The 23,909-nt window shown below is 38.0% G+C and overlaps 1 protein-coding gene across 23 annotated transcripts in view; it reads right to left on the bottom strand.

Annotated features, from left to right (window-relative positions):
* The window catches only part of LOC105481129 (unc-80 homolog, NALCN channel complex subunit), a 231,613-nt gene that overhangs the window by 72,074 nt on the left and 135,630 nt on the right, over positions 1 to 23,909 (bottom strand). For 21 of the 23 annotated variants that reach the window (XM_011740446.3, XM_071073877.1, XM_011740447.3 and 18 more), the window contains 7 exons: positions 16,702 to 16,809; positions 15,410 to 15,548; positions 11,660 to 11,841; positions 10,956 to 11,087; positions 7,599 to 7,785; positions 6,614 to 6,745; positions 1,698 to 1,841 (listed from right to left, as the gene is read on the bottom strand). In XM_011740446.3, the coding sequence (XP_011738748.2) occupies positions 1,698 to 1,841; positions 6,614 to 6,745; positions 7,599 to 7,785; positions 10,956 to 11,087; positions 11,660 to 11,841; positions 15,410 to 15,548; positions 16,702 to 16,809 (1,024 nt within the window). The remainder of the gene's footprint in view (positions 1 to 1,697; positions 1,842 to 6,613; positions 6,746 to 7,598; positions 7,786 to 10,955; positions 11,088 to 11,659; positions 11,842 to 15,409; positions 15,549 to 16,701; positions 16,810 to 23,909) is intronic. The other 2 variants (XM_071073863.1, XM_011740444.3) reach the window with 1 other exon arrangement.

The following is a 23,909-nucleotide window of genomic DNA, read 5'->3' as shown; positions in this document are numbered from 1 at the left end:
ATAGCTAGAAGAGAGAATGGTGAGTGTTCCTAACACAAAGAAATGCTATTTGAGGTGAAGGATATGCTAATTACCATGAGTTGATCATTACACATTGTATACAGGTATTGAAATATCACTGTACCCCATAAATATGTACAATTATGATGTATCAATTAAAACTTCAAAATGTTCATATTATTTTTATTTTCATTGCTTAAGTAAGGCAGTTTCATGCTTAAAACATGAAAAATACAAAAAAACGCAAGGAGAAAAATAAGACTGGGAAGTCCACTCATCACAGAAACAATTATTAACGGTTTGGAGTACGTCCTTTCACATACATGAAACATATACTTACGTGCATTATTTTATTTTACTTTATTTTTTTGAGATGGAGTCTCACTCTGTTGCCCAGGCTGAAGTGCAGTGGTGCGATTTCGGCTCACTGCAACCTCCACCTTCCAGGTTCAAGCGATTCACCTGCCTTAGCCTCATGAGTAGCTGGGATCACAGGCATGTGCCACCACGCTTGGCTAGTTTTTGTATTTTTAGCAGAGACAGGGTTTTGCCATGTTGACCAGGCTGGTCTCGAACTCCTGGTCTCAAGTGATTCGTCTGCCTCGGCCTCCCAAAGTGCTGGGATTACAAGCATGAGCCACCATGCCCACTCTACTTACATGTATTTTAAAATAGTACTATATATAGAAAATATTCTTTGATATTTGGTTTTTTACTTAGCAATATATTAACACTTTTTATATTAATATTCATCTAGAATGCAATTCCAGTGCTCACGGAATGTTATCATATGGAGGTACTATGATTAACTATGATTAGGGATTTATAGTCTTTCTAAAATTTTTTATTTTAAATAATGATCAATGTACAACGTCCTTTATATAGCCCTCATGAATGTCAGGAAATTGCTAGAAGCCAGATCTATGTCAAAAATTTTTCACACTTTTAAGGTTTTTGATACATATCATGAAACTCTGTTCTAGAATGCTTGTACAGAGTTTTATACTTCATCAGCAAAGTATGAGGATGCTCTTTCTCCTGCTTTTTCGCCAGCAATAGATATTTTCATTTAAAATAATCTTTGCCAACTTTGTAGCCAAAATGTAAGATTTAGTTACTGTTTTAAACAACAATGTTGTTTCCAGGTGTTAGTGGCCATTGGATTGCCTGCTTATATCCTTTGCCCATTTTTCTAATGGGGTTTTTAAAAATTATGAATGAGTTATAAGAGCTTTTCTAAATGTAATGTTAAGAAATTAACCTTTGTCATCACAAATGTTACTCATGTTTTCCCTTACTTTATTGTTTCATTTTGCAATTATTCTTTTTAGGTAGTTAGTACATCTGGAAAGGTAATCACATAAGAGAGATGGTATTAGTGGTGTCAAGTTAATAGCTAAAAGTGACTGTTTGATTTCTATGTGGCCAAATTAGTGTTCTGTTCTCTGGTCACAAACAATGCTCCTGGACCCAACTATCTATTTTAAATGCAATTTTTTGGCCATAAAGGTAGAGGGAGAAGGAAGTGGAGAGAGTGATAGTGTTAGTGCAGTATGTTGGAAATCTTTAATTATAATATATGCATAAAACAGTTCAACACGTGGTCAGTAGATAATGTGTTTAAGAGCAACCTACTGTCTTCTATCAGATAAACAGCTTAAGAATATCACTGATGATCCAACTGTTCAAAACTGTACCTGCTACTCCATCTTCCCGCACCTCACCATCCTCCATCAGATGAACAATGGGAAGTACTGCTGCACAGATGCATGCTGGGAACACTGCTTGTGGGGGCTGAGGCACATGGTGGTTTGGCGTGTGTTCAGTGGTATGTTCCTCATCTAAAATGGGAGACAAAATCAGGGTGCTTTTCTCAGTAATGTAATTCTTTGTTGTTATTGTTGTTTTGAGACAGGGTCTCACTCTGTCACCCAGGCTGGAGTGCAGTGGCATGATCACCGCTCACTGCAGCCTCGACTTCTTGGGCTCAAGAGATCCTCCTGTCTCAGCCTCCAGAGTAGCTGGGACCACACAGGTGTGCCACCACATGTAATTTTTTTTATTTTTTGTAGAGATGAGTCTTCACTATGTTGCCCAGGTCAGTCTTGAACTCCTGGGCTCAAGCAATCCTCCCACCTCCACCTCCCAAAGTACTGAAATTACAGGCATAAGCCACTGCATCTGGCCTCAGTAATGTAATTTTAATGCAACATTTCTCAGTTCAAGGCCTACTTATTTAACAGCATAATCCTACCAATGAGAAAATGCCAACATTTTAAAAAAGATGACATTACACAAAGTGCCTCTGCATTTTATAACAAACAAAAAAACCAGCCCACTTTCCAAGTACCACTATTCTTGTTTGGTAGAGAAGCAAAGCACAGACATTCTGGGACATGTGGATCAGCTCAGAATGTTAAATCAATGAAGATAAAATTCTAAGCAGAGACTAAGACATTTTTCATAGATGCAACTGGTTGTGTGCATGTAAGTGTGTGCAAGATGGTAAGCAGTAATATGGGGTAGAAGAAAACACACATGCATTTAGGATAAGAATGACATAGCCCACTCATATTAATGTTTTCATCCTCATTGATAAATACAATAACAAATTAATAATAAATATAATTGCATATAGGAATAAAGGAAAAAGTTTAGATTTAGTAGGCGAGGAAGGTAGAAAAGATATTTAACAGCTTATTAATATGAAAATATACATGTCATTTTTCTAAAGCACTAAAGAACTGTGAGTGTTTGATTCTCATATTAAAACTTACATGGCTATTTGGAATTTTAGAAGGCCTATGGACCAGAGGGTAAGAGACTTATACTGTCATTCTCAGTTCTGGCTTTGAGAGGTGAAGCCAGCTGAGCTTCTGGGTTGGATGGGGACTTGCAGAACTTTTGTGTCTAGCTAAAGGATTGTAAACACACCAATCAGCACTCTGTAAAATTGCACCAATCAGCACTCTGTGTCTAGCTAAAGGATTGTAAATGCACTAATCAGCACTCTGTAAAATGGACCAATCAGCACTCTGTAAAATGGACCAATCAGTGCTCTGTAAAATGGACCAATGGATGTGGGTGGGGCCAAATAAGGGAATAAAAGCTGGAATAAAGTAAAATAAGGGAATAAAAGCTGGCCACCTGAGCCAGCAGTGGCAACCCACTAGGGTCCCCTTCCACACTGTGGAAGCTTCGTTCTTCCACTCTTCACAATAAATCTTGCTGCTGCTCACTCTTTGAGTCTGCACTACCTTTATGAGCTGTACTCACTGTGAGGGTCTGTGGCTTCATTCTTGAAGTCAGCAAGACCAAGAACCCACCAGAAGGAATAAATTCTGGACACAGCCTCATAGTAGATGCATACGGAAATCTTTAAAAATGTATATAGATATAGTGGGCCAAGCACTTCTGGAACAGTGGAGTATAGATCCCTGAAATCTGTTCCTCCATAAAAACAATGAGAACACTGTGAAATACACTTTTTTTTCGGAGCTTTCAAAATTAACCAAAAGCTTGGAACTATTTGAGGACCATGTATTAAAAAAACAAACAAAAAAAAAAAAAAAAAAAAAAAAAAGGAAAAAGAAACGTAAACTCTTGGTGAGACCAGTAGTATTTCTGGCATTTTAACTTGCCCTACTTACTCACCTCTCCCTCTTCCTAGGTCCTTAGGAGCCTTGAAAATTGACAACCTTGCAACCATTGTAGCTGTGAAAACCAGCAGCCTAGTAGCCACTGGATGGGCAGAGCAGTTTTGGGGCTCCCTAAAAGCCTCAACACCAGAGAATTGTCACTACTTGACCTATCTAGAACCCCATGGAAAATCCCTATTCACTGGATTTGTCTTTATTTAGCTTGACTCAAAGCTTACTTAGTGCAAATAGCTTTATCCCCAGGGCATTTACAAAAAAAAAGAGAAAAAATCAGCAACAATTACTTAACATCGTAGCTGTCTGAGGTGTTCATATCAGTTGGGAGAAGCTGGAGGCTGACAAAAAACTTAAAAGGGAAATCTGGGGAATGAGATTTCTAGAGGGCTTGCAAATCACTGGCATATTCCTGGGTATCTAGATGGCTGTACATGTGTACAATGTTGTGCACATGCCCAGGAAGGACCTGAGAAATTCCTGATCTCTCATATTTGGCTAACGTTTAAACTCTACACAAACAGAAAGTACAAAAATGAAGGCTAAGGCAGAGTTTTAAACTACTGGAACACTGAAGATGTGCCTCAACACATCCAAAGTGGTCCTCAGTAAAGGCTGGAAGACCTGGAAGACTTATTAGTTCGAGGCACTTAAAATCTCTGTCTAATCATTACCTGACCACTAATGCAACCAAGTGGGGATTTCAGTGCTCATACTCAACAAAGCTTAGGGACTTTACAAAATTAGTCAAGGAAAATTACTAAACAAACAAATAGCAACACAATAACAACAAAAAACCCTCATGAGGAAAGGGGGACAATTGATTTGCAGAGTTGCCACATTATATAATTCAAATTGTCCATTTTTCAATAAAAGTTATGAGACATATAAGAAACCAGGAAAATATTGCCCATATACAGAAATAAAAGTAGTCAACATAAACTAACCCTGAGGAAGCTTAAATGTTGGACTTACTAGACAAAGATTTTGTCAGCTATTATAAATATGTTTTATTTTAATATGTTATACATTTTATATAAAACATACTATCTTATAAAGTTATAAGATAAAGGTATAAATAAAACTATGTCTTTGACGTGGCATATGTTATATATTAAAATGGCAGACATAAATCTTACCTTATCCGAAACTGCAATAAATGTAAACTGACTAAATAAACAAAAGGCAAAATTAGCAGAATGGATAAAAACAAACAAATATGAATCAACTGTTATGTTCTAAGATACATAATTTAGTTTTAAAGACACAAATAAGATGAAAGAAAAGGATGAAAGAAGATATGCCATACAGACAGCAATAAAAAATGATGTGGAGTATCTATGTTAACATTAGAAAAAGTGTACTGTAAGTGAAAAATTTTTACTACAGGCAAAACAGAGCATGTTATAATGATAAAATGATCAATCAGAAAGACATAACAATTATACAAATATCTGCATATCAAGATTTCATGGTATTGAGAGAAGGATTGACATACAGATCAGTAGAACAGAAATGAAAGACCATAAATACACTAATGTTCAATTGATTTTTGACAAAGGTGCCAAGAAAATTCAAGGGAGAAGAATAGTCTTTTCTATAAATAGTGCTGGGACAACTAGTTATCTAAATGTAAAATTCTAACTCATAATATAACAAATATTAACTCAAAGTTGATCACACGCCTAAATATAAATGCTAAAACTCTTAGAAGAAAACATAGGAGTAAATCTTTGCGACCTTGGATTAGACAATTGTTTCTTAGATATGACACTAAAAGCACAAATGACAAAAGAAAAAACACACACATTGGATTTAATTAAAATAAAAAACTTGTGTGCCTCAAAGTTACCTTTAAGAAAGTAAAAAAGACACTCACTTCTCAGCCTTTTGGCTAAGATCAAGTGAAGAAAGTAGAAAGACAAATTATGAAATGGGAGAAAATATTTGCAAATCATATATCTGATAAGTGACTTATATACAGAATGTATAAATAGTTCTCATAATTTAACAGTTAAAAGACGAATTGCTAGGCCGGGCGCGGTGGCTCAAGCCTGCAATCCCAGCACTTTGGGAGGCCGAGACGGGTGGATTATGAGGTCAGGAGATCGAGACTATCCTGGCTAACACAGTGAAACCCCGTCTCTACTAAAAGTACAAAAAAATTAGCCAGGCGTGGTGGCAGGTGCCTGTAGTCCCAGCTAGTCGGGAGGCTGAGGCAGGAGAATGGCGTGAACCCTGGCAGCGGAGCTTGCAGTGAGCCGCGATCGCGCCGCTGCACTCTAGCCTGAGCGACAGAGCGAGACTCCTCTCAAAAAAAAAAAAAAAAAAAAAAAAAAAAAAAAAGACTAATTGCCCAATTTAAAGTGGACAAAAGATTGAATGAACACACTTTTACCAAGAAGATACACATATAGTCAATAAGCATATGAAAAGATGCTCCATATCGTTTGTCATTAGGGAGGTGCAAATAAAAATCACATTGAGTTACCACTTTACACCCACAGGGATGGTTAAAATTAAAAACAAAAACAAAAAAAAAACTAGGGACACACACTGAAATCAGCTGAGGAGGTTTTAAAAACATTGATGGGTCTTACCCTCAGAGATTTTGATTTGGTCTTAGGTATGGTTGGAACTTTTTTTTTAAGCTTCCCAGTTGGTTGTAATATACTGTAGCTAGGTGGAAAACTATTAACTGTCTAGAATAATGTATTCTGAACCCTCAGCAATATGATTACATGCAATGTAATTAAAATAGAGCCAACTTAAAAATGACATTGCTGAGGTAAATCAACAATATTTTTTTTAAAGAATGTCATGCTAATTTTTTTAGAATGTCAAGTCATGAGACAAGTTATTTAATGAAGACAGTGTAATCAAGTGAGATAATGATATTAACCAGGAAGTGTTTCAAACCACATAAGTCAGGAGAAATAAACGTATGCAAGAGGACACACCTTCAGCACTGACGGCTGAACGCACTGACCAGACTGACCCGCGGCGGAAGGAATAATTCCTGTGGGAAGTGCTGGAGGTGCAGGATGGACTCACAGACAGTCGACGGGATGCCAGATTGGTGACTTCTTCTACTGGCAAACAAAATGGGGAATGTGAACTTTGGCTTTATAACAAAACAGTTATCATTATCACATTGCTCTTATATCACAAATGCTTACTGCTCTCAGACCATAAGGCTTAAATTTCTTTGAGTGTACTTAGAAAAGGAAAAATAGCCGGGCGCGGTGGCTCAAGCCTGTAATCCCAGCACTTTGGGAGGCCGAGGCGGGTGGATCACGAGGTCAGGAGATCGAGACTATCCTGGCTAACATGGTGAAACCCCGTCTCTACTAAAAATACAAAAAACTAGCTGGGCGTGGTGGCGGGCGCCTGTAGTCCCAGCTACTTGGGAGGCTGAGGTGGGAGAATGGCATGAACCCGGGAGACGGAGCTTGCAGTGAGCGGAGATGGTGCCACTGCACTCCAGCCTGGGAGACACAGCGAGACTCCACCTCAAAAAAAAAAAAAAAAGAAAAAAAAGAAAAGGAAAAATAAAAATTAAAAAAGCTCTACAGAGGAAAGACAGAAAATATCCCCTGAAGTTTTTACAAAAGCAGGGCAGAGAATCACTCAATTCAGAATGATTAATCATTTTTTGATACCAACTGACAAACTGCACTTGTGAAGGTTGAAAGATTGGTTGCATTTACTTTAATACACCTACTGGATTCAGCAGTTCCTCAAGTCATTCATTTAATGTAACTAATGTCCACCTCTGAAAATGGCTAACTCTAAACTTCAGAAAGTTTGGTTAGTGTCAGGAAGTGAGAGAGAGACGGAAGGGGGCATATCACCTCATGTCACATAAAATTGTCAATGTTAATTTCAGAGCACGTTATTTCCCTGAGACTCAGCCCCCCAAGAAATCCTGTGTGCAGAGGGCACCTTCTTCTTCCGGCTCTGAGCTGGGCGTGCATGTGGGCTCATAGCAGGCCTCCTGGGTGATGGGGATGGCGGTGATGAGGCTGGCTTCTCGACCAAGACGTTTCTTTTCTTCCTCCTGCTGCAAGTTCTTTAAGATGTGTTCTGCCCTTTGATGGGAGCGGGACACAGCCCGGGCTGAAAAGGATTTCTGTGGAGACATAAAGGCAAGCTCATTTAATAGCAATTCTTCTGCAAGGTCACAGGCATAAAGAGTGTTCGAACGAATCACACAAATGTAGTAGTTTGTCCTCAGGAAATGTTAGGATACCCATGATCCAGTTTCATGGATATTTGTCTTTTTACCAAATTTCCAAGCTGCGTATAGTTAAGCTATTTTTTTTTTCATTCAATCAGAATGATTCTTCAAGAACATCTATAATTTCTGGAAAGAATCCTATTTCATCTTAGGATGTGGGGGGATATCAATGATTTCCTGTTTAAATATTAAGATCAAATAAAATTTATAAGTACTCCATTCCTTTCTAGAATTTTTTTATCTGTTTTTAAAAGGACATTTATTTTAGGCTGGGTGTGGTGGCTCACGTCTGTAATCCTAGCACTTTGGAAGGCTGAGGTGGGTGAATTACTTGAGGTGAGGAGTTCGAGACCAGCCTAGGCAACATGGAGAAACCCCGTCTCTACTAAAAATACAAAAATTAGCTGGGTGTGGTGGCACATGCCTATAATCCCAGCTACTCAGGAGGCTGAGGCATGAGAATTGCTTGAACATAGGAGGTGGAGATCACACCACTGCACTCCAGCCTGGGCAACAGAGCGAGACCCTGTCTCAAAAAAAAACCGAAGGACATTTATTTCATAAGGTTAATAAAATTGAAAGTCAGAACCATGGAAAGGAGGAAGAAAGAGATCTCTCATATAAGCCAGTTAGTTATATGGCTTATTTCATTTCTGTAGCTCAAGTATCTGTCACACTATAAACACTTAATAATATTTGTAGGAACAAAGTTATGGAATGAAAATTATGAGAGCTGATAGTGTTACTAAGGTTGAATATAAAATCTGACTCTAACAGTAGCTAAAGCATACTGGAAAAATATTAAGAAAAACTCACTCCTCCATAGATGAAGGATCAGGAACAATGAAGAAAAGAAGATTCACTGTAAAATAGCTATTCTATTCATGTCTTAATCATGATGCTTATGCCCAGACAAATTCCAAGAGCTCCAAGAGCTTTGAAGACAGAGTCAGTGGTCCCTGAGCAGAGAAGTGATCACTGGAGTTCTTCTCTAACCTCTTGAAGTAATGTTTATACACAATGGCAATTCCACATCTCTTTGTTGGCTTATAGTCACACGGTGTTTAAGAGACAGGCAGGGGATGTTGATCACTCTTCTACAGGGCTGCATTTGTAGACAATCCCTTTATGGAGGATCTTAACGTAAGACTAAAGGTTTCCTATGTTGAATGACAGAGTAGCAATTGAGAGCATTTTTATTTTACTTTTTATTTTTTATTTTTTTGAGATGGGGTTTCGCTCTTGTCGCCCAGACTGGAGTGCAATGGCACAACCTCAGCTCACTGCAACCTCCACCTCCTGGGTTCAAGCAATTCTCCTGTCTCAGCCTCCCAAGTAGTTGGGATTACAGGTACCTGCCACCATGGCCAGCTAATTTTTGTATTTTTAGTACAATCCATTTTCAGAGCCAGGTAGCTAAGCTGGTTTATTATATTAAGGCATAAGGTAAGAACTGTGGAATGAGAAAAATAACTGGATATAAAATCAAGGGACTTGATTTCAAATCTGCAGTGAGCTTGGAATACAGACTGTGGCCAGCTCAGATGAACCCATCACCTCTTCAGGAGACAAATCAAAGATCTTTATGTTGGTGGCTCAGATGCTGAAATTACTGCCCATGTGGGAGAAGAACCAGGTGTGTATTTCCCTTCGGCAAGGTACCATCAGATATGAAGGTAGAATTAAAATAAAATGGGCATACTGTGATAGGAAAGAGTTTAAAAAACAGTTCTCCAAAGAAAGCTACAAATGCCTAGAAATGCTATGAGTAATATGGAAAGATGTTCAAACTAATTTCATACATTCAACTAACTTTTTCAAAGAAGTGTGAATAAAATAAACAGTAAGTGGTTTTTGGCCATTCAAAGTGGCAATTAAAATAATAACATTAGTCAATAAGATACTTTTCAATTCTACTCTATAAGGACAAAGTGATATGACTTTTCTGGGGATATTTTGTGAGATGCATCAAAAACCTTTAACGGTTATTATTTTATTATTGTCATAAATCCCATAGGAATTTATGCAAGGAAATAATGATAGATTTGTGCAAAGAGGTGTTCTTTTTTCTATTTTTGCTTTATTTTCCAAATTTTCTACATTACTCTTGCAATTTAGAAAAATACTATTAAACAGGTGAAAAAGGCATATTTTGAAGATCAGTGTTTTCTTTTTTTTTTTTGAGACGGAGTCTCGCTCTGCCGCCCAGGCTGGAGTGCAATGGCCGGATCTCAGCTCACTGCAAGCTCCGCCTCCCGGGTTCACGCCATTCTCCTGCCTCAGCCTCCCGAGTAGCTGGGACTACAGGCGCCCGCCACCTCGCCCGGCTAATTTTTTGTATTTTTAGTAGAGACGGGGTTTCACCGTGTTAGCCAGGATGGTCTCGATCTCCTGACCTCGTGATCCGCCCGTCTCGGCCTCCCAAAGTGCTGGGATTACAGGCTTGAGCCACCGCGCCCGGCCGAAGATCAGTGTTTTCAAAAGGTGCATATTCTTGTTTTTTGTCTATAAATGGACTGTGTTCTAAATCTGACCATTTATGAGTTATATTACACATAGCAGTAATAAGAGCAGGGGTCTCAGAGTGATGTCTGTGATGATGATACTGATGATCGACAAAATGAAGAATAAACTAAGGTTCAAACAAGGAAATAGCTGCCAACTCTCTTCTTTTTCTTATTTTTTCAGGGCTAATGTCTTTAACTTGGCTTACATATTATTGGTTAAATGAGTATGTTCATTATGTAATAAACAGAGGCAAAAGGGCTACCTTTGGCCAAGAAATCAATGCCTAATGCTTTTAGTAGCTTTAGAAGGTGGCTTCTGCTTTGATTATAAAACAATACTTTTTTTTTTTTTTTTTTTAGATCTGCAAGTGCTCACTACTGGATATTATTCCCTCTATTATATTCACAAGGACAAAGACTTTTTGTGCTAAGTTTCTGTGTTATCATTACATTCTTATGATGAGAATGAACAAATTACCGCAAACATGAATTGTTCTCTTTTACATGTACACCATGGAACCTGGAGATATTGGAATGGAAATGTGTGTTACTCACAGACTGGTCTTCATTAATGGGGTCCTGGACACTCCCGCTGCACTGAGGAACCCAGGGAGGGTCAAACATTGGGACAGATGGCATTCCAAGCACCGGCGAGGGAAGGGTGAAATTGATACTGGGAGGCGGAATCTGTTAGTTGACATCAGAAAAATTAGGTGAGAGGGAATATAAGCTAGAATGAGGCTGAAGTATAATAATGACACAATCTGTCTTAGGAAGTGTTAAGGATCCAAGTGACTTCGCACAGAATGTGCAAGAATTTTAGAAAAGGGCTATTTGCCAAGATTTTCTGTTATAGAGCACAGGATGAACCTATCTGGGCCTCAGTTTACTAATTCATTAAAGGCTTTCAATCAAATGATCTCTATTTGAGTTTATCACCCATCCTCCAAAACACACCTGTAAGTTTATATATAGCAAAATGATTAGAAGATAATTCCCCAGACTTTCATATGCTTACCTCTGGAAATGCTGGTGAGATTTTGAGGTTTATAGAGACTTGATTTTCTTACTCTATACTCTTCTGTGTTTTAACTTTTTAACAGTAGGAATACATTCATGTATGTTAGGTTTACTTATATAATCAGAGAGAAAAAATTAGAATATCTTTGGCCACACACTGTGACTCTGAGGTTCAAGGGTTTAAACAAACAGTGGTTTGGGTTTGCTAATGTAACTCCTCTGTGAGAAGTATCCCTCACCTTAAAAATCTGCTGTGCTCCTTCCTCCATCCGGGGCCAGACCTGATAGCGAAACCTCCAGAGCGTGTGGAACTTGAGGACAGCGTTCAGCCTCTGCACGGTCTCTGGGTGGTGGAACTCTGACATCAACATGTCGGACACGGCCTCAGGCACCTTCACTGCACACAGCAGGAACATGGCAGCTGGAGACAGTCAATATTTCATCAGCTATGCTTTTAAAATGCTGCTGAGTTCCCGGGGTTGGGGAGAAGTGGAAACTGCTTATATCTTATGAAAATGACTCCTGAGATATATGGAGCTCGGCTACCAGCACTGGCAAAAGCAAACCTTTGTACCACCCACAGCCTTCCAATAGCTGGTGCGAGGGCAGCAACAACATGACATTTCAGTAGAATCACTCACGCTAAGCAAAGTTTCCTTTGACTCACAGTGAAAAGCGAATGCCACAGGAAGCAAATGAAATAAGAAAAGTACATCTTGAAGTATGATTTTTAGGAGATGGCTAGAGTCATCTCTTAGTAACCCAAGGACAATAAATAAAGTTATCCTTTAAAAACTACCTCAGTTACATTGGCTACATTTTTAAAATTCCACATCATAGACTCTATTAGAAACATATATCCTTCCCAGAGATAGAAGAGGTTGAGAAGCCAAAAGAGATTTAATGAGTCATAATACCATGAAAAATTTTTGTGAAAAGCCAAATATCAGTAAGTGAAAGGCCAAGTTCCACGGTAAGTTATAAAGCTAATGAATAATGACTTTGTAAATAAACTTTATAATACAGATAGAGGAGCCAGTGGCAGTTATAAAAACATACCCTACATGATTATGTCATGAATCTCTCATGTTCTCTTTCACAGAGCGTAACAATGTGTTTAGGCAGTTGTCCCAGAAGAAGTGGGGTTAAATCCTAGTAGTTCTGATACTTCCCTGCCAAAAGATCTTGGGCAAGCCTCTTAACTTCTCTTAGATTCCAATTTTCTTTATTGGTAAACCTCCCAGAAAAACAATAGTGATAATGATAATACTAATACCTTTTAGAACAATAATAATACTAATACCTGCTTCCAAAGTTGTTTTTAGAAGAAAATAAAAGAATATATAAGAAAGTGCTTTGTGTAGTGAAAAGTACAACACATTTCTAATGCATGTTGTTTTTTAAAAATAGAGGCAATATAGTTGTAATGGGAAGGGCATCTATCTGTGCAGTCAGAAAATCTGGGTTTGGTGTCCTTGCCCTTTGAGCTGTGTGAACTTAGATACGTCCTTCCAATTCTCTGACTCAAGTTGGCTCATCTATAGAATGGTTTATCAATAAGATAACGAATATGATCTAGTTCTATAACAAATGCAAGTTATTGTAATCACTATCTTTTGATAATACTTTTCTTTAGCCTACTAGGTGCTTAAATCTCCACTCTTTCTCCTTTCTTTGCTTTTCTTTAAAATGTACTCTACCCTGCCTCACTTTTTAAACACTCGGCTCATTCTTTAAGTCACTGCAGAGTTCCATCTTAATCTCATGAAAAAGTTTTCTTGTAATGCTCACAAATCCTCAGATCCAAAGGTAGTTTTATAGCAGTTGTTTCCTTTCAGTTTTTAATACCTTCATAACAATCACCTTGAAGAACTATTTTCCTTTGCTTCCACAGCTTGAGATTATTTGAGTTATGTACTTTTCTCATCACTTTTTCTAGCTGGGCTTCTTCCTTTGGTCCTCTAGACGTGGAGGAGACCAGTGGCTTAGTGGTTATTCCTCATCTCTTTCTTCTCTACTGACCCTCTCCCAGAGAGCCCATCTACTCTCATTATTTCAGCTGTCATGTATATCAACTTGTTCCCCAAGTTTACCTCTAACTTTGGCCTTCCTCTTTAGTTTCAGTGTCATGTCACCAACCATATATTACCAACTCTCCTTCATCTAAAAATTACTATTTCTTTTTGAAAAAATTTTAAAAATTTATTTTATAAATATGTACATAATATTTGTACACATAGAGTACATGTGGTAATTTCATTATAAGCATAGATTGTAATGATCAAGTCAGATTATTTAAAATATCCACCACCTCGAGTACTTACTGTTTCCATGTGTTGGAAACATTTCAAGTCCTGTCTTCTAGCTATTTTGAAATATACAATACTTTGTTGTTAATGATAGTCACACTACTGATAGTCACACTACTATGCTTTTGAACATTAGGACTTATTCCTAACTGTACATTTGTACCCATTAGCCAGCTTCTCTTCATCCTTCCTCTACAACAAAACACTATTTTTAAAACCAAAGTATTCCACATATTGCTGCAGTATCAAACTTAGTAACAATTCACACTCTGTATACAAGATTGCTCTATGGCTCAGAAGCCACGACTGGTTTTTCACAATTCAATGCAAGGTCCACAGTCATAAGCCTGATATTCAAAGCCGGTTACAAGCTGAGTCCTACTCACCTTTCTAATATTATGCACTCGTGACCCCTCTACAAAAGCCATGCTAGTCTTCAGTCTCCTCAGGCTTCCCAAAAAGCCCAGTGCACTTCCACATTCACCCAGTTTTGCACCCACCATTTTCCCCGCCTGGCTAACTTCTAGGTGTTCTTTAAAGGCCAGTCCATTTGTTTATATTTAAGTTTCCATGACTATCCCACATTTGGGAAGTGTGCCATTCCCTGAACTCCCATAGTGCTCTCTGAGAAGCAAAAACCTAAGCTTTAATGTGAACAAAGATATTTTACCAAGATATTTATTGCAGTGTGGTATAAAAGAGCAAAAGGCTGGACTCCACCTAAATTTTCATCAATAGGTCTTGGTTAAATAAATTATGATATGTCTATTCATTCAGTGGAATATTTTGTAGCCATTAAAAAGAGGTAAAACTATAAACTGACATTTAAAAGCAGTCTGCTAGACATAAATGAAAAAATTCAAAGTGCACTTACAGCATGTCCCATTTGCATGAAAAACAAAACATGCAATATATAACTTACATACATATATACATATATGTGTGTGAGTGTGTGTGTGTGTATATATATCTACACATAGTTTACCCTAGAAGGATTCCTGAGAAACTTAAAAACTGTTGCCTCTGCGGAAAGGAATGGCGGGGGGAGGGGGAAGGGGGCTGGGGAATGTGGAGAGCGGAGCGGGTCACAGGAGAGAGGGCAATACTTTTAACTTCATACAATTTTGTATTACTTGAATTTTTATCATGTGTATTTTGAAATTAAAATAACCACATACAAATTTAGGGATCTGTACAAAAAGTGGAAAAGTGAAGAATACACATTTTGCCTCTAGCTATGTGGCCTTGGACAAATCACTTAAATGTTAACACATTTGCTTCGATACCACCTTTTGGACATAGAACATTACTCACATAAGATTTGATAAAGTTAATTATGGTGGTGCATGTTAAATCTAGGAGAGGACACAAAAAATAATTCTGTCTCTTGTGAAATATAGTGAAAGTGCAGGATCTGGGGAAAATCATTCTCTATCATTTGGTAACACCCTGAGAGAGACATATGCTTTGGTGCAGACCATATGGTGAAATTGGAAGGCAGCACACAAACCCTGGGTCTACCTTCCTATAGCACACAGCTCTAGAGTCTACAGTTATAGCAATTGCCATTAACTTGACCTAGGAGCAAAAATAGAATGAAAGCCCCTCTCTCTTATTTAAACACTTGGATCAGTAATGGCAGTGGTAGCAGGCGCAGGGTTCCAGGGGGTCTTTATTTACCTGCTGCCCCTGCCATGTGTTCATCCATGCTGAGCAGGAGCTCCCAGGCAGCTGGCTGGATGTCTCCATACATCTCCTCTGTCAGAACTGGTGCTGCCTTGATTAACAGAGATAAGGGAGCAGGCGACAAGCTCATCACCTGGGAAAAGATGGAAATCATGTTTTAAAATTTTTTAAGACAGTGAATACTACACTTCTCCTGAAACTTAAAAGCCACTTCCCCTCTCTCTGATTGCCTAAAGTGACCTTAAAATACTTTCTAAAATGGGAGCATATTTAGTTGACAGCGCATATGATAAGCTTTATACCTTATTAACTGAAGCATAACTAGAAAAAAACCCACTAATTTTATGATGTTTTCACCACAAAATTGCTTTGCAACCATCAAGGAGTAAACCATAGATTGAGTACAACCCCATGAGAAAAGAAAGAACCCAGGAAATACATCTTTGTGTTAAAAGTCTTGATAGATTTTTAAAGGCTCCTATTTTCATTCCTAATAGTAGATTTCCACTGAAAACTATAAGCAGCCTGTAACTCATGAAAAAGCCCATTTGAAAAGTTACCTGAGCCAGTGTGAACATGCATGACATTTCCCTTCGAAATACATAATACATTGTGGTTATTGCCCCAGATTAACCCACAAAATCCTATTTAATCCATTGTTTCTGACAATTTAGGTGACAAATGTAGGTTCCAGACAAGTCATCATCATTTCACATTCCAGAAAAATATGAACAGTTTTTTTTGGGGGGGAGATAATGATTTAGAGTTTATGTTGTAATAATAACATAACAATGTGTCAAGCACTGGATAAGTAGGTACATGTACCATTTTCTTTAATCCATGCAATAATTCCTTGGGACACGTCTAGTGTTGTAACCCCCATTTTATAAATAAGGTGACTGAGACCAAGAGAAATCAAATAACTTGCCCAAGGTCCCAGAGCCAGAGCAGCAGACATGGGATGTGAACCCAGACTGTTTCATTCCAAAACCCATAAGTGTAGCTGTTACACACACGTGGGAAGTTAGCTCTCCTGCAGTGAGGACAGTGGGGACAGCTGTGGTTCGAACCAAAGTTCCCAAGCCTTGCCTGTGGAAGCTGGTTATCTAGCAAGAAAAGATTTTTTTTCTTGCACACTTGGTGGCACTCTTGCTCACCAACTGAAGGGGCTTTATGCCAACACTGTACCAACTGACGCTGTATGTCCCAAACATTAGTAAATAGGCTGTCTGGAGTTCCCTCCCTGTTAAAAGTTCCATGAATCCTTCTGATCCAGGTGCCAATACCTGAAGTCTGATGTACTTCAGCATTCCGGAATCTTTTTTTCCTTCCAGATTGGCATCTGAAACTCTCTTCTTTAGAGAAGGTGTCCTCAGGCATGACTTATCTGAGCACTGAAAAGAACAGGGATATGTAAAGAAGAGTGGTGTGTTTTCTAAAAACCCAACAGTGCTGTATGTCCCCGCAGTTCTCCAGGCAACCATCTTCTAGTGGAAGGGATAATTAAAGGCCTTTTGGTGGGTCTACATTTTCTAAAATTTATAAAAGTAGTTTATTTATAAAAGCAGTTAATTTTATAATAAAAAAATAGCTTAGAGATATTGAGTAATGAAGTCCTCTTTGACCTTTGAGAAAACTGGGATCCGGAGAGGTGGAGAACTTGACTGAACTGCAAAGCTAGTTATTAGCAGAAAAGGGAAAAGACAAGGATCTCCCCATTTCCATTTCAGGGCTAATTATATTTCATCAAGAAAAACACAAATCTTTTAAAATATTAAGTGAGATAAAATCCACTCTATCCAATAGTCCCTTCACAGGGTTGGATGCTACAAGTTGAACAACTTGGTCATAAAAGAGAAAAAATATTTCACAGAGAAGTGTTAGGAAGTTAAAGGTCAAATACAGGACTCGTCAAGGAAGTATGAGTTCATAGTATCCATTATCAAGGACCTAGCTGTGCAGGTAAAATGATTTCTTTTCAAAAACCATACTCTTCTGTAAGAGGCAACAGCTCTTCTTAGAAATTGTCTCCTCAACCAGGTGATTCACCTACATAAGAACAGATAAGACAATTTCTTCCTCTAACTCCTTCAATGCCAAGAGATGGACTGAACAGTGCAGCTGGGAGAAGGATTGAACCTAACGAAGGCAGGCTTACTTATCCAGAGTCCTGATTCTTCTATTTTTGCACTCCAGGCTGTGCAAAGAGGGAATGGTTCTCCTCACATGGAATAAATGCTCATTTGTTTTTCCAGAGGCATGTCAATGAAACACTTTCTCCCTCTAGCCAAGGGAAAAAAAAATGAACTTCTTAAGAATTTTTGAACAGAGCTTCATAGTGTTATGGATAAAGATATTTTAAAAGAAAAGGCAAATCTAAAAGTGCATGGATATTCCAAGAAAGTCTTTCAAAACTCTGACAAAAAGACCCAAGAAAATGCATCTATTATGTGACAAGTATAGAATCAACTTTTAAAATGAACGTACTTGAAAACAAGTGCATCAGAGCTCTTGCTGTGCTTTCTAAAGGAAAAATCATGGAGGTGCAGACGTGGGAACACATATTATTTGGAGAGATAACTATTGCTTTGCTTTTTTACCCTGTGTATGTGAAAGCAATATATAGCATAAACAGTATGCCCATTTTATATAGTTTGAAAACTGTTCTAAAATCATATATAGGAATAGTTTTCCATACTAATGTACAGGTGTATCTGACCCTTGCAAAAGAGTCAAGATACTAAAAACTGCAATCTCTCTGTTTTATTCTTTATATTTATAAAATAATAAATGTACATTGGAGCATATCTGGAAAAGAAAGAAAAATTATGAAGAAAACAAAAGTCTCAGTAATTCCTGATGTGGTTTAGCTGTGTCCCCACCCAAATCTCATCAGTTCCCATAATCCTCATGTGTCATGGGAGAAATCCGGTGGGAAGTAATTGGATCATGGGGGTGGTTTCTCCCCTACTGTTTTTGTGATAATGAGTGTGTCTCATGAAAGTTGATGATGTTTTGTTTTGTTTTTGTTTTTGTTTGTTTGTTTTTGAGATGGAGTCTTGCTTTGTTGCCCAGGCTGGAGTGCAGTGGCATGATCTCGGCTCACTGCAACCTCTGCCTCCCAAGTTCAAGCAATTCTCCTGCCTCAGCCTCCCGAGTAGCTGGGACTCTAGGCACCACCATCACACCTGGCTAATTTTTGTATTTTTAGAGATGGGGTTTCACCATATTGGCCTGGCTGGTCTCGAACTCCTGACCTTGTGATCCGCCAGCCTCAGCCTCCCAAAGTGCTGGGATTACAGGTGTGAGCCACCATGCCCATCTGAGCTGATGATTTTATAAGCTTCTGGCATTTCCCCTGCTTGCACTCATTCTCTCTCCTGCTGCCCTGTGAAGGGCTGCCTTCCACCATGATTGTAAGTTTCCAGAGGCCTTCCCAGCCATGAAGAATTGTGAGTCAATTAAGCCTCTTTCCATTATAAATTACCCAGTCTAGGGTATTTCTTCATAGCAGCATGAGAACAGACTAATACAATCCACAACCCAATGATAGCCATTATTAGTTTCCTTTCAGCCTTTTCCCCCATGCATCTTAGCACAACTGTGATGATGCTATGTGTGGCACATAATTTTAAATGATTCATTTTACTATGATTTTTTAATGAGTATTTTTTCATTACAATTTTTTAAAAATATAATTCTTAAAATTTTCAAATATTTTACCACTTTCTCTTTTGGTTGGACATTTTGTCTCCAGGAATTCTTTTGAACAATTACTTCTTGATTAAATTACAGGAATTTTAACCAGGCAGATACAGGAAAATACTCAGCGCGCGCGCACACACACGCGCGCGCGCACACACACACACACACACACACACAAAGATGAGCATTTATATTTGTCCCCGATACTCTGTGCTTCTGCCTACCAGGAACAGAAAGTATAAGTCAAGCTCTTCAAATATTTAATATCCTACCATGTTGTCTTAGGAAGCATGGTGTGTTCTGGTGGCCTCATGATACTTAGGGTGCTTGTTTTAGTGGAAAAGGAAGGAAGCAGGAAGGGCTTTCACATCAAGGTGATAAGCTGGTAACTCTTTTTTAATGACTTGATTAGAAGATAGATATCACAGAGATGGGGGTACATGTGTGATGGGTACTTGGGTACACTCTTGTAAAGGTCTTAAAGTCCCTCTACTGGTGTGACTCCTAACTCAGACTACTGGAAGGAGTAGGAGACTAGTTCCAAAGGCATCTACTAGTGGTCCTTTGAAAAGTTAGAGATTTCACTGGACTATAAGATGCACCTAGTGGTTGAAATGACATATCAAGCAGGGATCTGTAGAGAAACTCAAGACTAGCAATCCAAGACCAAAGGACAGAATAGAGATAGATTCTGGAAACAATAGTGACAAATTCTGTCCTTTGGTCTTGGGTTGCTAGTCTTGAGTTTCTCTACAGTTCCCTGCTTGATTTGTAATTTCAACCACTATGTGCATCTTGCAGTTCAGTGAAATCTCAAACTCTTCAAAGGACCACTAGTAGATGCCTCTATTAGCAATAAATAGAGATTAGTGATAAATTCTGTCCTTTGGTATTAATAAATTAGTGATGAATTCCTCTACTCAGTCATTGTTGAGGTGGTTCTACCGGAGGGAGCTGTGTTCAGTGGGAAGCAGTTATGCAGCCTCATGATCTATCAGGGATACTTGGGAATCCTTGCTATGGGATAGTGTAAAACTTGGACCAATGCCATTTTTTCCTATGTATCTGTCTTAGAAAAATCCATCCTAGTTGACTCTGTGTCTCCTCTCTGCATCCTGACCACTTTTGATTAGATTACCAATGCAAAACCAATTTTTTGACTGGCTAAGGATTTATCACTTGTGGTGTTTGGCCTAAAAGAGGAGGAGATGGCCCCCTCAAATTCCTGTCCTAGGGAATTAAGAGGAACAGAGTTTGAATCATTTAGTGATGGTTGCTGTGCAGAAAAATAATGATGCCATCTTGAAATTTTCAGTCTACATCAAAGACGAATACAGCAACAGGAGCGGCCAGGGGACAGAATGTTAGTGCAGATGGAGACAATGCAGAAAGAAGCTGAGATGAAAGACTATGTTCATCCTGAAATGGACAGCAGCTTTGGTTCTCATTGCCCTGAGGCTTAGCTGATTCTTTTTCTGTCCCTAGTTTCATGAGATTCTACTGTATCCTTTGAAGAATCTCCCTAATTGTTTGAACAAGTTCAATCTTTTGTTCTTTACAACAAGACTACTGACTAGAGAGGAATAATAATGGTTTTAAATAAAATTTTGCCTATTCATTGAATAATTCAAGAACATTTTTTGATTTAACCATATGCCAGGAACTAGACTAACTTCTGGAGTAGGTACCTGCACTCCTAGAGAAGTGTAGGAAAGACAGATGACAAACACGTAAACAAATGAAAAGTCAAGATAAACAGAAAAGGAAATGCATGCACGAAGGAGGACTTCGTGCGGAAATAACAAAGTATTTATATTTTTCTTCTTTTTTTAAATTCTAAAATAATTGTAACACTATAACAAGGTGTTTAAAATTTGGGGAAATTGAAGTCAGCCTACTGGGCTCTCTGAGAAAGGAATTTCCTCATGTTTCTGGGAAGAAGGTTATGCCAACAGAAATGCAATATTTCCCAAAAGGTAACCTAGACTCTTTGTGCCTCATACACCTTTAACACATGAATTATGTAAGTTATGGTGGACAGTCATCCTGGCCCATGAAATTAAGACCCAGGGCCTGGTCCTGGCCTTACAATAATGTTGTTCATAGATAGCTTTAGGAAAAATGTTGGTTCTGCAGGAAGTCAGTTGACCTCTTGACATTGGCACTGGAGTTTGCTTTATGGAATTTACCCACACTGTGTCCTTTATTTTTGTGAGCATGTATCACAATTTGTTCCCCCCTCCTTTTTGGTTGAAAGGCGAAAAATTTAATCTGCTCCTTTTTTAAATTAGCAAGCATTAATTAAACATTTACTCTACTTATAACATAGCTTTGGACAAAGTACAGACATAGAGGAAAAATCTCAGAATTCTTTGGTAAAGGTGATATATACATGTAGAATGACAGTTTATTTTTAAAAAACCCTCAAGTTTGGAAGTACACTAAAATAGACTAACAGATTGTACAGTGAGTCCCTGAGCATTGAAATGTAGATTAGCAAATCGATCAGAATTAGATGGGTTACAAAATGTACTAGCTGCCACAAATATACTCTGCCATAAAAAACTAATTAAAAAGAAAACAGGAATGAAATACCAATTGCTCATAAGACACGATTCTAATCAGAACACTGCTTTTACTCTTGCTTTATTGCCTACTCTGTTTTCATTTATCATCTGGGAATGTGGGCATTGTTCATTTATCTGGCAGATTCACAACAGGCAAATGAAAAGTGCCATGACAGAAAGCAAAGAGCTTGTGGAGGAGGCTAGCATTTTCGAAATAAAATGTTTATCACAGAGGAGTCAATTCATCTTTTCAGCTCTCTACCTGAATGACTAATTTCAAAGTGTTAAAGTTAGAAGCCACTTATTCATGCCTTACTTTTCCTTTTCTTTTCAGAAATGTAAGCAATAGCAGAAAGTTGGTAAGCCTTTTCTACTGCTTCAGGCCAGTGGCCTGGTTGAGGCAGAGTGGAGGGCACTCATGAAACACCCTAGGACTATAGCTCTACTCACTCACTTAATATTAATGACTGCTCTATTATTATATAAGTGAGTACTCTGTTAGGTTATCATGCAGGATACAAAATGTGAAAGACTTCCTCAGTTCTCAAAAAGCTTATTAAGTGGAAGAACATGCCACTGCTCACAGGATAAAATGAAAGCCTTCCCACGATCCCACAAGGTCTGGTCTCGAGCTGCCTGTGCAGCTTCATCATGCACCACAGTCCTCTGTGCTCCAGTCATGGCCCTTCATACTCACCTCTTCCCTCTGCTTGGACACTCTGTATCCAGTTAACATCTATGCATCCTTTAGTCAAAGCTCACCTGTCACTTTATTGGAAAGGCTTTTATTTTTCCCTACAAGACCAAAGCCTCATTCATAAGCTCTCTCAGCATGGTGAAGCTCTCCATTATTTCACTTATTGCAGATGCCATTTTACATCAATTTGGGAAGTTTATTTGATCAATGTCTATCTTGGACTAGATTATGTGCAGTATATGAGGGTACAAACTGTATTTTTTTTTTTTTTTTTGCCCATTATTGTACCCAGTGCAAAGTATGGGCTCAGTATGATCTACACGTTCTTTACAAGTTTGTTGAATAGATGAATGGCTGGCTGGCTGGCTGGCTGGATGGATGGATGGATGGATGGATGGATGATTTAAATAATGAGAAAACATGAGTAAAATACCATTATAATTTAGTTGAAGAAGGAAATAAGGAAAATAACATTAAGTGTCCATCTGCAGTAGGCCCTGTGCTTAACACCTGAAGATTCAAAAAAGGTTTCATGGAGGAGATGGCATTTGAGTTGGATCTTAAAGAATGTTTGGGTTGGGCTATGTTAGATTAGAGGCCCAGTTCCAGCAAAAAACACAGCAGTAAGAAATTCTGAAGTGTTTATGGAGAACAATGATCAATAATTTAGGCTCATATATTTTTGAAACTTTCAACGTATATGGTTTTAACCTAAAGCTAAGGGAGTTTTTATAGTAACAAAGAATTTACATAAATAAAAATAGATTTTCTTTAAATGCAGTGCCATTTACGTTTGAAATATATATATGATTTATATACGTATACATGTATGCACACACAAACATATTTACTTCTTTTCTTTTTATGTCATTATTTAGCAGTTTATTTGTACCCCACACTGGTCTACTCTCCACCTTCATTCCCCTCAGAATTTGTATTATTTGAATAACATGAAATGCAAGAGAGTCTAGTTTAAAAAGCCCTGATTCTGATGTTTCATATTTCTAAGGTTAAAGTCTAGCTAAATACATTATAAACTGTGAATAATCCCAACTTTCTGAGCCCCTACAGTTAAAAAACCTGTAAAATAGGGATAAAATAACTCTTGCGATGGTTTTTAAGATTCAAAAGGCACTTGCCAATGAAATGTACTTACTTTATACCCTCACACATACATTTAGAAAAAATACTAAAAGATCATACTCCATAGGATGAACTTGCATACTTACGAGGTATATCAGATATGTAATTTTAAAAGAGTATTTTGTATTATTAAAAATTTCTTCAATGAACATGTATTGCTTTCATAATAAAAAAGTTGTAATTAAAAAAATCCCTTAGTGAGTGCTAAGGTATAAAAAACTGCTACACAACTCAACTGTGGATTTTTGTTGTTATTGCTCATATTCTCTCATTGTTTGATGTATATATTATTGCTTACCCCCTCCCCAGTCCAAACCTGGTTTGTAAATTCCTTAGAAAGATTTTCTGCTTCTAGGTTTTATTTTTTCTTAACAGAATATCT

This window comes from Macaca nemestrina, chromosome 11 (assembly GCF_043159975.1).
Source record: "Macaca nemestrina isolate mMacNem1 chromosome 11, mMacNem.hap1, whole genome shotgun sequence".
In the NCBI taxonomy this organism is placed as follows: Eukaryota; Metazoa; Chordata; class Mammalia; order Primates; family Cercopithecidae; genus Macaca; species Macaca nemestrina.
Note: the sequence above shows the minus strand (reverse complement) of the source record. Positions and strands in the feature narration are given on the sequence as shown.